This window comes from Cebidichthys violaceus, unplaced genomic scaffold (genome assembly GCF_023349555.1).
Source record: "Cebidichthys violaceus isolate CVI_PGR_0920_01 unplaced genomic scaffold, fCebVio1.0.p SCAF_43, whole genome shotgun sequence".
Taxonomy (NCBI): Eukaryota; Metazoa; Chordata; class Actinopteri; order Perciformes; family Stichaeidae; genus Cebidichthys; species Cebidichthys violaceus.
The window spans coordinates 1,535,748-1,549,755 of record NW_027176628.1 but is presented as its reverse complement, the minus strand read 5'-3'; the positions used below and the strand labels follow the sequence as shown (position 1 = coordinate 1,549,755).

At 44.2% G+C, this 14,008-nt stretch overlaps 1 protein-coding gene across 5 annotated transcripts in view; it reads left to right on the top strand.

Moving 5' to 3' along the window:
- Window positions 1–14,008, top strand: part of vps13c (vacuolar protein sorting 13 homolog C) — a 49,120-nt gene that overhangs the window by 15,402 nt on the left and 19,710 nt on the right. For 3 of the 5 annotated variants that reach the window (XM_068728803.1, XM_068728800.1, XM_068728805.1), the window contains 28 exons: window positions 89–242; window positions 463–542; window positions 1,536–1,595; window positions 1,691–1,841; window positions 1,923–2,039; window positions 2,112–2,215; window positions 2,971–3,138; window positions 3,768–3,803; window positions 5,293–5,597; window positions 5,683–5,830; window positions 6,034–6,142; window positions 6,273–6,409; window positions 6,518–6,674; window positions 6,827–6,906; window positions 7,104–7,163; window positions 7,357–7,510; window positions 7,720–7,839; window positions 7,932–8,035; window positions 8,580–8,747; window positions 8,958–9,262; window positions 9,342–9,489; window positions 10,527–10,665; window positions 10,791–10,912; window positions 11,572–11,738; window positions 11,868–12,124; window positions 12,501–12,727; window positions 13,487–13,579; window positions 13,767–14,000. In XM_068728803.1, coding sequence (XP_068584904.1) covers window positions 89–242; window positions 463–542; window positions 1,536–1,595; window positions 1,691–1,841; window positions 1,923–2,039; window positions 2,112–2,215; window positions 2,971–3,138; window positions 3,768–3,803; window positions 5,293–5,597; window positions 5,683–5,830; window positions 6,034–6,142; window positions 6,273–6,409; window positions 6,518–6,674; window positions 6,827–6,906; window positions 7,104–7,163; window positions 7,357–7,510; window positions 7,720–7,839; window positions 7,932–8,035; window positions 8,580–8,747; window positions 8,958–9,262; window positions 9,342–9,489; window positions 10,527–10,665; window positions 10,791–10,912; window positions 11,572–11,738; window positions 11,868–12,124; window positions 12,501–12,727; window positions 13,487–13,579; window positions 13,767–14,000 — 4,104 coding nt within the window. The remainder of the gene's footprint in view (window positions 1–88; window positions 243–462; window positions 543–1,535; window positions 1,596–1,690; window positions 1,842–1,922; window positions 2,040–2,111; window positions 2,216–2,970; window positions 3,139–3,767; window positions 3,804–5,292; window positions 5,598–5,682; window positions 5,831–6,033; window positions 6,143–6,272; window positions 6,410–6,517; window positions 6,675–6,826; window positions 6,907–7,103; window positions 7,164–7,356; window positions 7,511–7,719; window positions 7,840–7,931; window positions 8,036–8,579; window positions 8,748–8,957; window positions 9,263–9,341; window positions 9,490–10,526; window positions 10,666–10,790; window positions 10,913–11,571; window positions 11,739–11,867; window positions 12,125–12,500; window positions 12,728–13,486; window positions 13,580–13,766; window positions 14,001–14,008) is intronic. The other 2 variants (XM_068728804.1, XM_068728802.1) reach the window with 1 other exon arrangement.

Here is a 14,008-nt window from a genome sequence, read left to right as displayed (position 1 = left end):
GTTTTATAGTGACTCCATGTGAGACAGCTGTGTGTGTGTGTGTGTGTGTGTGTGTGTGTGTGTGTGTGTGTGTGTGTGGTGTTTTCAGGTGCTGTTGGAGCTGACCCGGCAGGTGGACCAGGAGAAGACCGTCCTGTCCCTCAGCGTCTGTCAGCTGGGAGCTGAAGGGAAGAAGCGGACCTTCGACCTGAGCGTCACTTCATACCTGCGCAGAGTCACACTCGACTACTGTGACGTACCAGGTAACTTCCAAAAGAATGTAAAAATATTCCATCTGATTAAAAACTGGTCTTATAAATTATTCCAGGACTTAAATTAGTTTTTGTCTCTGTTGTATTTTTTTCAATAAATATCAGAATGATGTCAACAAACTACACAAAGGCAAACAAACATCATGTTGTTTTTTGGGTTCAAATGCTCTTACTGCTTTAACATGAAAGTTCTAAAATGTGTTTTCTTCAGATGGCAGGAACAAACCTCTCCACCTGATCAGCTCCTCGGAGCAACAGGGCTCAGACCTGCTGAAGGTGGAGTTCATCAAGGTGAGCACAAACTCACTTGTTGCTAGAGTGCTCCCATCAGGATGTATGCGGTATGTTTACAGGGTATGAAAAGAGGAAGAAGATGAGGAAGAAGGACAGATCATTTCAATAAAAACAGGGAGAGTGACAGATGAAGTGACATGAAGGATGAGGAAGTGAGTGATGAGGAAGTGAGTGATGAGGAAGTGACGTGAGGGATGAGGAAGTGACGTGAGTGATGAGGAAGTGACGTGAGTGATGAGGAAGTGACGTGAGGGATGAGGAAGTGACGTGAGGGATGAGGAAGTGACGTGAGGGATGAGGAAGTGACGTGAGTGATGAGGAAGTGACATGAGGGATGAGGAAGTGACATGAGGAAGTGACGAGGGATGAGGAAGTGAAAATAGTGATGGGGAAGTTAAATGAGTGATGAGTAAGTGGTGTGAGTGATCGGGAAGTGAAATGAATTATGGGGAAGTGACAGGATGAGGAAGTGAGTGATGAGGAAGTGACATGAGTGATGAGGAAGTGACGTGAGGGATGAGGAAGTGACGTGAGTGATGAGGAAGTGACATGAGTGATGAGGAAGTGACGTGAGGGATGAGGAAGTGACGTGAGTGATGAGGAAGTGACGTGAGTGATGAGGAAGTGACATGAGGGATGAGGAAGTGACGTGAGGGATGAGGAAGTGACGTGAGGGATGAGGAAGTGACGTGAGTGATGAGGAAATGACATGAGTGATGAGGAAGTGACGAGGGATGAGGAAGTGAAAATAGTGATGGGGAAGTGAAATGATTGGTGGGTAAGTTAAAAGAGTGATTGGTAACACTGTACTAATTTAACCCTGCTGTCATTTTTGAATAAATAATTATATACACACACATATATATATATATATATATATATATATGTAGGTAGGTAGGTAGGTAGGTAGGTAGGTAAATAAAGACACATTCACTAACTGACACTAAGAACACTGATAAACATTGTGTTTGTGTGTCTCTCGTCCTCCAGGCTGACCCCAGCGGTCCGAGCTTCCAGACTCTGTTCAACAACACCGAGCAAACACTGAAGGTGGGAGGAGGAAGAGGAGGTTTCCATAGCAATGTTTTAATAAACATCTGTGTTTCTCAGGTGTTCTCACAGCTGTTTACCTGGTGGTGTTTCAGGTGGAGTTCTCCTCTCTGGACTTCCTCCTTCACACCAAAGCTCTGCTCTCAACCATAAACTACCTGAACAGCGCCGTGCCGCCGCAACTCGCCGCCGGCCGAGACCGAGACGCCAAAAAGCAGGTGGAGAAGGCGGGACGGGGCCGGACAGGTGAGTCCCTACAGGTGTGTCTACTGTTGTCTCTGTCTCTGGTAGGAAGGGCCTCTGAATCCCCCGTGTCTCTCTCTGCAGTGTCTAAAGGAGCCAAAGATGGCGGCGTGTTCAGCTTCAAGCTGTTCGCCATGTTGGGTTGTTTCCACGTGGAGGTGTGTGACGACCGGCGCAGCATCGCCGACATCAGAGTCCAAGGTATGGAACCATGTCGCCAAACGACACGCAGACGGAAGGATTGAGCTTTAACATGTCATGTGACTCCTGCAGGAATCGATGCGTCGGTGTCGGTGCAGGCGAAGGAGACGGAGGTGTTCGCTCGACTCCGAGACATCGTGGTCACCGACGTCAACCCCAAAACCGTCCACACAAAGGTCCCTCACGTTTACATGACGCTGTGCTTTATTGTGTTCATTATGGTTCAGTAAGACATTAACGTTGTGATTATTATTATTATTAATAATACTATTATTATTATCATCATTAATAATACTAATAATAATATTACTAGTGTTGTTATTATTATGATTGCTACTATTATTATAAATGATATATATTATTATTACTAGTCTTCTTCTTCCTCTTCCTCTTGTTCTTCTTCCTCTTCTTCCTGTTCTTCTTCTTCCTCCTTATCCTCTTTTTCCTCTTGTTCTTCTTCCTATTCTTCTTGTTCCTGTTCTTAATCTTCTTATCTTCCTCCTCCTCTTTTTCTTCTTCCTGTTCTTCCTGTTGTTTTTGTTCTTCTTCCTGTTCATCTTCCTCTTCTTCTTGTTGTTGTTCTTCCTCTTCTTATCTTTCTCCTCCTCTTCTTCTTCTTCTTCTTCTTCTTCTTCTTCTTCCTCTTCCTCTTCCTCTTCCTCTTGTTCTTCTTCTTCTTCTTCCTTTTCTTGTTCTTTTTCTTCTTCTTCTTCTTCTTCCTCTTGTTCTTGTTCTTCTTCCTCTTCTTCTTCTTCTTCTTGTTCCTCTTCTTCTTCTTCTTCTTCTTCTTCTTCTTCTTCTTCTTCCTCTTCTTCTTCTTCTTCTTGTTCCTCTTCTTCTTGTTCTTCTTCTTCCTCCTCCTCCTCTTGTTTTTCTTCTTCTTCCTCCTCCACTTGTTCTTCTTCTTCTAATCATACCCCCCCCCCCGTAGGCGGTGTCCATCATGGGTGAGGAGGTGTTCAGCTTCAGGCTCTCCTTGTTCTCTGGGGCCACAGAGGGAGACGGCTACAGCGACACGTCGAGGGTGGATGGGAAGGTCACCATGAGTCTGGGCTGCATCCAGATCGTGTACCTGCACAAGTTCCTCATGTCGCTGCTGGTCAGATATTATTTACCTACATGTATATACTTGTGTGTATATATATATATATATATATATATATATATATATATATATATATATATATATATATACATAAACACATGCACAGATTAATATTTACACATAAACATAGATAATTATAGTTTGTATTTGGTGGTTTCTGCTCTAAGTTTGATCAGTTTTACAGCTCATATTTATTTCTAGAGTAGTTGTGTGTGTGTGTGTGTGTGTGTGTGTGTGTGTGTGTGTGTGTGTGTGTGTGTGTGTGTGTGTGTGTGTGTGTGTGTGTGTGTGTGTGTCATGTTCAGATGGTTCTTTTATAATCGTCTATCTCGTTGTTAATCCTCAAATATAGACTTGGTGTTCTCTTAGATAAAGAGAGCTGCAGGTATGACATCATCACTGGTTCCCTCCACAAACAGCCAATCAGATTCTTCCTTTGTCTTGTAAATATTAAGAAGGTATTCAGGAGAAATGTTTTTAAAGTGAACTTTGACCTGTGGTGTGTTTGTTGTCTTCTGTACTTTTGTGTTTCCTGTTGCACGCTCTTCTTCTCTGCACTTTCCTTCTTGTGTCTCATGTTTCTCGTCTTGTTGGTGTGTGTGTTGTTTTTTGTTTTCTTCTAGGCTTCTTTTAGCTTTCAGTACGCGTCTGCTGACGAGGTACAACTCCCAGCATGCAGCTCTCTGAACTGCATCAAAACCTCCTGCTTTTAGCTTCACTCAAGAGACTCCACCGCACCTTCAGTCCGCCTTAAATATCGCCCACGTCTGCTTCTTTAAGTGGTGACCCGGATCCTTTATGAGAGACGAGAGACTAAACCTTCACATCAGAGCCGAGCGGCTCCGTGTTTAAACTAACCACAGAATAAAACATGCTGCTGATGCTTAACACCTTTTCATTTAATGCAGCTGTCGCTGTTTTTATTTATGAACAGAGCTATATCTGTATTTATTATTACATAATTCATTACAATAAAATAATATACAATTGATTTATGATTTATAATTATTCATTATAATAAATTATAATACATTATTATAATACATTATTATACATTATATTACACTATAATAAATTATTATAATGTATTATAATAATTTATAATAATATATTATAATAAATTACTATTATATGTGTTATATTATGTATCTATCTAAATTTCATATTTCATTAGTCTGTTATTTATTTTCACTAAATCCGTGCAGCTCTATTGTTTATATAAATAATTATTAGTATTAAAGTAAAGGAACATCCCATCTGACAGAATCCTCTGGTTTATTTTTGTTTGTTTTTTAAATCTTTGTGCAAAAACACGAGGCTTTGCACCTGTAATCTGCTCCATCCTCGTCAGTCACTTTGATAAATGCGTCGCATCTGAACAGCAACAAAAAACAAGTCTTCAAAGCTTTAATCTCCACCCGTCTGGGCCGGAGAGAACGGCGAAACAAGCGCTACGTTTGTAGGACGCTGACAGGTTGATGGACGGATACAGGAAATGTTTTTCATCACAACATGTAACAGTTATCACTTCCTCCATCAGTGCTATGCTAACTCACTCAGCCACCATCATTACCCCCCCTCACTGCTAACCCCCCCATCATTCACATGACCTCTGCCTGTGTGACCTCACTTCCCTCCTTGACAAACGGTTCTGAACTTTTTGAAGCTTCATTTTTGTTTCAAAAACTAAACAACACAAATATTCTTACAAATATTATATTTTATAATATATATATATATATATATATATATATATATGCTATGAATATATATATATATATTATAACATATTATATTTGTAAGAATATTTGTGGAGAATATTATTCTTACAAATATTATATTTTATAATAATAATATAATAATATATATGTTATAAATATATATATATATATATATATATTATTAAATGTTATTTAATAATATATATATATATATATATATATATATATATATATATATATTCGTATTATAGATTAATGTAAATACAGACACATATTTGTCATGACTGAGGTTCATATTATCAATCTGAAGGTTTATGAAACAGAAATGACGGCGTGCTCTCCGTGCGGGCAGTGAACGCCTCACATCGAGTCTGTTGTCGTCTCACCTCCTGATTCATTCATTCATTCATTCGTTTGTTTCCTCCAGATGTTCGTCGATAACTTCCAGACGGCCAAAGAAGCTCTGAGCGCCGCCACGGCTCAGGCGGCGGAGAAGGCGGCGTCCAGAGTCCGGGGCTTCGCCCAGAAGAGCTTCCGTCTGTCCATGGACATCAAGCTGAAGGCCCCGCTCATCATCATCCCCGAGTCCTCCACTTCCCAGAATGCCGTGGTGGTGGACCTGGGTCTGATCACGGTGGGGAACAGCTTCTCCCTGCTGCCCGCCGAGGGTTTCTCTCTGCCGGTGGTGGTGGAGAAGATGGACGTCAAGCTGACTCAGCTGAAGCTCTCCAGGTATTCTGATCGTTCAGAGTTTTGGTGTTGTTCCTGTTTCTGAGCGTCCCTGAACACACCAACAGGAAGTTTCTTTTTTTTTTAGAACCACGCTAAGACGAGACGCTTCTCACCACGACATTGAGATCCTCCAGCCAATCAACCTGGAGCTGCTCGTCACCAGGAACCTGGCTGCTTCCTGGTTCACCGAGATCCCCGGAGTCCAGGTCCAGGGAGTCCTCCGGTCCCTCAACGTAGGTCTCTCATGTGTTGTTGTTGAAGGCGAGACATTCCTGTTTTTCATTCACTTGTGTTATTTCAGACTGGAGGAAATAAAACGTTTATTTGACTCCTTTCCTGTGGATTTATCCCAAATTCCCTGAAAGTTACCATTAGATGATGTCTCATCTGTGACGTCTCCGTCTCTTTAAGAGACATTTAACTGTTGTTTCTTCAGATGAGTCTGGGACAAGAAGACCTCGGTGTGCTGATGAAGATCCTGGTGGAGAACATCGGGGAGGGGAGTAAAGAGCACAGCATGGACCTGAAGAGACAGGTGGCTCAAGGTAACTTCACTCAGTGCATGATGGGAAATCTGACGCAAACTCTCCTCGTCGCGTGTTTCACCTGCATCGACACCATTAAAGAGTTCAGGGGTGGAGCCTAACCTGACTATAATCCCCTTTAACCAATCAGAGAAGGCGGAGCTTGCAGAGCAGCAGGTGGAGGTGGTGTCGTCGGCACAGACGGGCTCTAACGGTGCGTCGGCCGCCACCAACGGAGGCGTGAATGAAAACACCGTCAACGTCCTCCTGAACTTTGAAATCAAAGAGGTACGAAGTCTACAAATCTACAAAATGTCCTGGTCGGCTTTGATCTTTGTCGGTTTGTTCCTCCAACATGGCGGCGTTCTGATTCTGTTTCCTGTTTTGCTGCTCCAGGTGTTGCTGACCCTGAAGAAGCCCAGAGAGCAGGAGGAGTCACCTTTCCTGGTGTTTCACGTCGCTCACCTGGGCATCAACACCAAAGTCAGGAAGTACGACATGTGCGCCACAACGTTCATCGACAAGATCACCATGAAGTGTCTGGAGTTCAAAGGTCAGAGCCTCTGTGGAGGAAGGGCCGTTGGGGTGAAGTACTGTACTGTACTGTAGTCTATGGTGAACTACAGTGTTTTCTATGGTGTTAGTAGTATTCATGTACATATGGTCAAACATGTAAATGTGTTTTATTTTGTCATCTTGTTTCAGACTCCAGTGGCGAGCCGCTGTGTCTCATCAGCTCCTCTGTGGAGTCCGGAGCTGAGCTGTTCAAAGTGCAGTATTTCAAGGTGAACTCACATGTTTATCTGATCCTCTGGTGAGATACACAGATGTGATGTCATCGAATTGGGTATCGAGAATCGTGGAATCACTGGCGTCATTATCGAACTACCAAACGTCCGTTATCGTGACATCCTTAGTCAGAGCAGGAGAACAAAACTAAGAGCAACTTGAGCTTCCTGTTTGTTTGGCTGTGTTTCCTCAGGCGGACCGCTCGGGGCCGAACTTCTCCTCAGTCTACAAAAACACAGAGCAGATGATCAACGTGAGTCACAGTCCATCCACACAAACTCTGATAGTCAGTCCACTCCTCTGATCGTGTCAGTTCATATTTTGTGGGTTGTGATGGATGGTTGGACCCCTCTGAAGTGATTTACTCTCTCTCTCTCTCTCTCTCTCTCTCTCTCTCTCTCTCTCTCTCTCTCTCTCTCTCTCTCTCTCTCTCTCTCTCTCTCCAGGTGACTTTCACCTCTCTCGACCTCATGCTCCACACTGAGGCTCTGCTGTCGGCCATCAACTTCCTGTCGGCGGCGCTGTCGTCCGGCAGCGTGGCGTCTCCAGAGAGAGAGATCAGACCGAAGACGGAGGACAAGACGGTGTCTGCCAAGTCCAGTCAGTACAACACACACACACACACACACACACACACACACACACACACACACACACACACACACAATGAGCTCAAATGTCTTCCCAGTACAAGTATAGTGGGGGAAAAAAGGTCCAAAAGTCTGAACACCCTCCTCAAAGTCTTTAACTAAAGTGTGTTTAAGTGTTGCTGGAGTTCTGACCTCTTCAGACTTCTTTTTCCTGGTCAGCCGCTCCAGTGTCACCTGCCGAAAGTGACATCATCGACCTGAAGGTGATGATGACGCTGGGAGCCTTCAACGTTCTTGTGTGCGACCAGAGCTGCAACATGGCAGACATCAAGATCCAAGGTACCGGATCACATCTGTTTTTTAGGGGGTTTTTGTCTGCTCTTATTGGTCTACACACACTCTTATTCACCAAGTTCTGATGTGTCCTTCAGGTATTAATGGCTCTTTGCTGATGCAAGGAACACAAACTCATATAACAGCCCGCCTGAGAGATTTCATCGTCCTGAACGTTGATCCCAAAAGCATCCACAAGAAGGTTAGTCAGAATCCCTCAGATCACCATGAAGTCATTCAGACTACCCTAGACTCCCTCAGACTACCCTGGACTACCTCAGACTACCCTGGACTACCTCATACTATCCTAGACTTCTTCAGACTACCCTGGACCACCTCATATTATCCTAGACTCCCTCAGACTGCCCTGGACTACCTCATACTACCCTAGACTCCCTCAGACTACCCTGGACTACCTCATACTATCCTAGAGTTCTTCAGACTACCCTGGACTTCCTTATACTACGTTAGACTCCCTCAGACTACCCTGGACTACCTCATACTATCCTAGACTACCCTGGACTACCTCATACTATCCTAGACTCCCTCAGACTACCCTTGACTACCTCATACTATCCTAGACTAACCTGACTACCTCAGACTACCCTAGACTTCCTTAGACCACCCTGGACTAACTCATACTACCCTAGACTCCCATAGACTACCCTGGAATACCTTAGACTGCAGTTGAAATACTCAGAGACAATGCTGGACTACCCTATATCACTGATGTTTCTGTCCTCCAGGCGATCTCCATCGTGGGTGATGAGGTGTTTAGCTTCACCATGAGTCTCACTCCTAACGCCACAGAGGGCACCGGTTACGCCGACACCTCCAAAACTGACGGCAGAGTCAAGCTGAACGTGGGCTGCATCCAGGTGGTTTACCTGCACAAGTTCATCATGTCTCTGCTGGTGAGTTTCACACTGTTTTTACTGAGCCAGACTTGTCTTATTGTTGATCTTCATTTTGTTTTTGGTGAATAAAGATAGTGTTCAATACATCATTTGTTTTACAGTTTTAAACCTGGATTTAGGTTTAGGAGTCAATAACCGTTTTCTCTCTCAGAGATCCACTGTCTCCTAAATAAACTCTTAATTTTTATTTTATGTCTTTTCTTTCAGAATTTTACCAACAACTTCCAAACAGCCAAAGAAGCTCTGAGCGCCGCGACGGCTCAGGCGGCAGAGAAGGCGGCGTCCAGCGTCCGTGACTTTGCCCAGAAGAGCTTCCGTCTGTCCGTGGACATCAAGCTGAAAGCTCCGCTCATCATCATCCCGCAGTCCTCCACCTCCCACGATGCACTTGTGATGGACCTGGGTCTGATCACAGTGGGAAACGGCTTCTCTTTGCTGCCTGTTGATGGATGCCCGCTGCCGGCCGTCATCGACAACATGGACGTCGAGCTGACCCAACTCAAACTCTCCAGGTCAGTTAGTCGATTCAGATTCATAGCTAATAATAATTACTCAATGAGCATTGTTTTTTAAACTCTGGTTGTCTATCAGGACCTGTATGGAGCCGGCGTCAGGTCGACCTACCACCGAGCTGCTGGAACCAGTGAACCTGCACTTGAATGTCAAGAGGAACCTGGCAGCTTCCTGGTACAAGAAGATGGTTGCCGTGGAGATCAATGGAGATCTGAAGCCCATGAAGGTAGGAGGAGATGCAGGAGGTGGAAGAGGAGGAGGTGGAGTTGATGAGCTGCAAAACCTTCAGCTCTGCTCGTCCTGAGAGGCGCCAGTACTGATGGTGGTTTTAAGTTAAAATAACGTGTTCATTCTTTGGTGTTATCTGTTTTTTCATGTACAGTAGAATATGAAACCATAAGTCATAACATTAACAAAGTGATCCAGTATCATTGTCTATATGACAACTATAAACCTGAGCCAGCCCTAACTATAAACCTGAGCCAGCCCTAACTATAAACCTGAACCAGTCCTAACTATAAACTTGAACCAGTCCTAACTATAAACCTGAGCCAGCCCTAACTATAAACCTGAACCAGTCCTAACTATAAACTTGAGCCAGCCTTAACTATAGACCTGAACCAGCCTTAACTATAGACCTGAACCAGCCCTAACTATAGACCTGAACCAGCCCTAACTATAAACCTGAGCCAGCCTTAACTATAAACCTGAGCCAGCCCTAACTATAAACCTGAGCCAGCCTTAACTATAAACCTGTTTCTAACTCCTCTGTTCCAGTTATCACATACACCACCGAAGGTACAGTTTGTTGTCCTATAGTGTTGAGGTGCCGTTCTAGCTGGTGACCTTTTTTCCTTCCTGCCCTGAAGCGTCTACTTGTGACTTAGAATAAATAGTCTTTTATTCGTGTTTGTAATTAGAAAGAGAGACCCCCCTCCCCCCACCGCTATTTGTGATCCCGTATACTGTGTTGATATGGTTGTTTTCATTTATAGTTTTCTGTAATGTGAAATTTTATCACGGCTCAAATATACTGCCTTAAGATCGACTATATTGACATTTAAAATGAGTGATCATAGAGAAAGTTAGACCTCCAGATACGGTCTAGGCTAGCAGATTCCCCCTGCTTCCAGTCTTTATGCTTTATGATGTCCATCTGAGACATCTTAAGAGACAAAGGAAGTGGATTGACCTGAATATGTACTGTTCCTTTAACGTCTCAGAGGATGATTACTGATGGTAGTGTCTGTGCTCGACCTGTAGGTGGAGCTGAGTCAGGACGACCTGACGGTGCTGCTCAGGATCCTGATGGAGAATCTGGGAGAGGCCGGTAGTTTGGAGCCCACCGCTCCGAGACAAGAGGCTAGTCTGCAGCTCCGAGCAGCCGGAGGCCCCCCAACAGGTCTCTCTATTAATAAACATATTCATATATGTCGAAACATTCTTGTTGATATTAGATTCTCAGCTGACTAAATGTGTCAAGATTAGTTTCTGTGTTTTTTATTATCTGTGTTTTCTGACTTTCAGGTGATGTTGGAAAACCGGCTGTAAGCAGTAAGGAAGAGGAGGAGGAAGCTCTGGAGACCATGAAGTTTAACTTCAACATTGAGTCTCTTGGTCTTGTTCTGTACAGCAACGACCCAAAACAGGTCAGTCGCCACATACAGACCCCTGTATTAGGTTCTCTTAGTGTTCTGGAAGGTTCTGTGTGTGTTTCTTCCTAATGCACCAAGAAGCCATCGAAGGCCGGTGGCAGACAAGCTAGGAGCTTTTTAACGTGTCTTTTATTTTGGAAATTTTACCATGTTAGTTGTTAGGCAATAATGCCCCTAGTGGAAACCGGGAAAATAGCATGTATTTGTATCCGCATAGGTCGAGGAAAATGCTCAATCTGGTGGAAAATTAGTACAAGTTTGAAGCCAGGGCTCGAGACGGTTGGATTAATAGAATAAATTATTATATATTGTAATGGGATTAAAATTTTTAGATTTAATGGGTGTCCATGGGACATTTTTGTCCTCAAGAGTCTGAGTGTCTGTACTTTGGCTACACAGTTGATTATATACTTCTTATAGGAGCTTGCCAAGATCTATGCCATTCATGCAAGTATTCAATCATACATTTCATTTAAGACTTTAAACTTTCTGTTCTACAAAATTGCCTCGACTTGATAAAAAGATTAGATGGTAAATCATTTTCTACAGATAATAGCTGGTTCGGGATCAGCTGTTCCAGGATCAGCCGGTCCAGGATCAGCGCTCTGATTGTTTGGATCTTGTGGTCTGATTGTTGTTTTTGTTCCTTGCAGCCATCAGACCTCCAGCGCCAGCAGAACCTCAGACTGGGCGAGTTCGCCCTCCATCTGCTGAAGACTTCGGGGAAGATCCTGACCAACGGCAGCATGGAGGTCACCACTATCCTCAGCGCCTGCACCCTGGACGACCTGAGGACCGGCATGGAGAGGGTGACCTCACGGTAACAGTCACATGACTGTTTTCTGTCTGCCTGTGTGCCATCAAAACAGTTTGGACAAACACTGACTAATTCGGAGTTCACTCACCTTAACTCTACCTGTTGTGTTTTCGTTTTTCCTCGTGGCTGCAGGATGGTCGGTCGGAGAGACGAGGAGAGCCCCGAGGCGATGATCGATGTGACGTATCGACAGAGCGCCGGAGAACGGGAGGTGGTGGCCGTCTTGCAGAAACTTTACCTGTGTGCCAGCGTGGAGTTTCTGATGGCCGTCGCAGATTTCTTCTTGCAGGCTCTGCCGCAGAGTTCGGCTCCGACCGCCGCATCTGCACCGAACACCGACAGACTGCCGCTGAGACAGACTGCTGAGCCACGAGCAGACGCCAAGATGGGTACGACCAAGAGACCCCCAAAGTTTGAAACCGCTTATGTAAAATATAGTAAATGTTTCAGGGAAAAGTTAAGCACAACCTTCAACCTTTATTTTAACAAACTGGCTACAACAGACGTAGAGTTGTGAGTCATCTGCGGAGCAGCAGATACCATAAAGCAGCATGTACAAACAAAAAACACAGACTCTCAGAAACACATCAGTCTGATACCAACAAGGAGATCACAAACCACTGTATTGAATGCAGTCAAGAACTACCAGAATATATTTTTTCAGGTGTCCAAATTATTGATTTTATTAATCATAGCAATAAATTAATAAATTAAAAAGAAAAAACAGCAGAAGTGAAAACCTTGTATAATCTAAACTCTGCTCAGCCTCGCTGGTCCGGACTCGTCTGCGGGCGGTGGTGGTGGACCCGGAGGTGGTGTTCGTGGCCAGCCTGATGAAGGCAGACGCCCCCGCCCTCGTGGCCTCGTTTCAGTGCGACTTCAGCCTGCAGGCCGAGGAGGACGGTACCCAGAACACGAGAGCCAACCTGAGGGAGCTGAAGGTCCTCGCGTGCCCCTTCATCCGAAACAAGGAGGACAAAGCCATTACCACCGTAAGATCACAGGAACACACACAGGGCCGCAGTAGGTCATACGTTAAAGGGTAACTTCGGTAATTTTCAACCTGGACCTCGTCTGTTTAGCGGCTGCCGTCTGCAGCGTTCTCCCTCACTACTGGACCAATTCCATTTTTTTTGTCCCTATTAGACTTAGACACAAACACAATAGGACAAATATGGTCTAGGTTTACGAAAACTTTGTGTGTTTTTCTTCTTATCATCATGAAACCTCACATTTAGACCCAAACCAATAACATGTTAGCTCATCTCTCAATGCTGTCTACAGACTTCCTGTTTGTGGCTTGGAGGCTACTGAAGATGTAAAATCTTTACAAATATATTTTTTTTAGGTTTTTCATAAACGTCACTAGTTAGTTAGTTAGAAAGCTTCATTTGCTCATTTGGTACAGTTGAATTGCATGAAAAGCATTAGAAAAAGTCTAAAAACATGATCTTAAGCTGGCGGTTGTACTGTAAAAATATATACACGTTTTGCCACGATGACATCACAAACAGACTCACGAGGTGATAATGTAGCAGCTGGTTATGACGGAGATTACCATATTCTTCCTTAATTCATTCAAGTTGTTATGAATAGCATGGAAAAAGAAAAAAAAGAAGAAAAAGAAACGTTATTGTTTGCTACGTTTAAATTCTGGCCCTGAATGTACGAACACGCTGCCTACACAGGGAAACATCTCCTCTTCAGCTGAAACCTGAAAAGCGACTCACTGCTCTGACTCTGTCCAATAGGTGTTGAGACCTTGCTCTGTCGCCTTGGAGTCCAAAACCCACCCAAACCAACCACTGAGCGGCTTAGTGACAGTGGAGGAAGTCATCGTCAAGGTACATTGATTTACCAAATATTATTCTTAAATGTCTTCATGGAAGTATAAAACACAACAATCAAACAAATCAATTAATCAATCAAAAGTAAAGTTAGGACAAGTAATATGTAGACGTACTTAAAAGTTGTTCTCGTATCAGATTGAGAGTCTAGAAACTCGGTGAACTCTTCGTCTTTGTCCTGCAGATCTCTCCGTTCATCCTCAACACGGTGCAGACAATAACGGCCGCCATGACGGCCAAGCAGAGTGACGAGCAGAGTCTGGAGTCGAAGGCGGACTTCAGTGACCTCTGGTCGGTCATGAACGTCTACGGCTGTAACTACTGGTTCCTGGGGGTGGACCAGGCCACCGAGGTCACCGAGAGCTTCAGAGAGCCGGACGGGCGCCAAGAGGGCGAGAGCTTTACTGCGGAGGTCAAGGTACGACA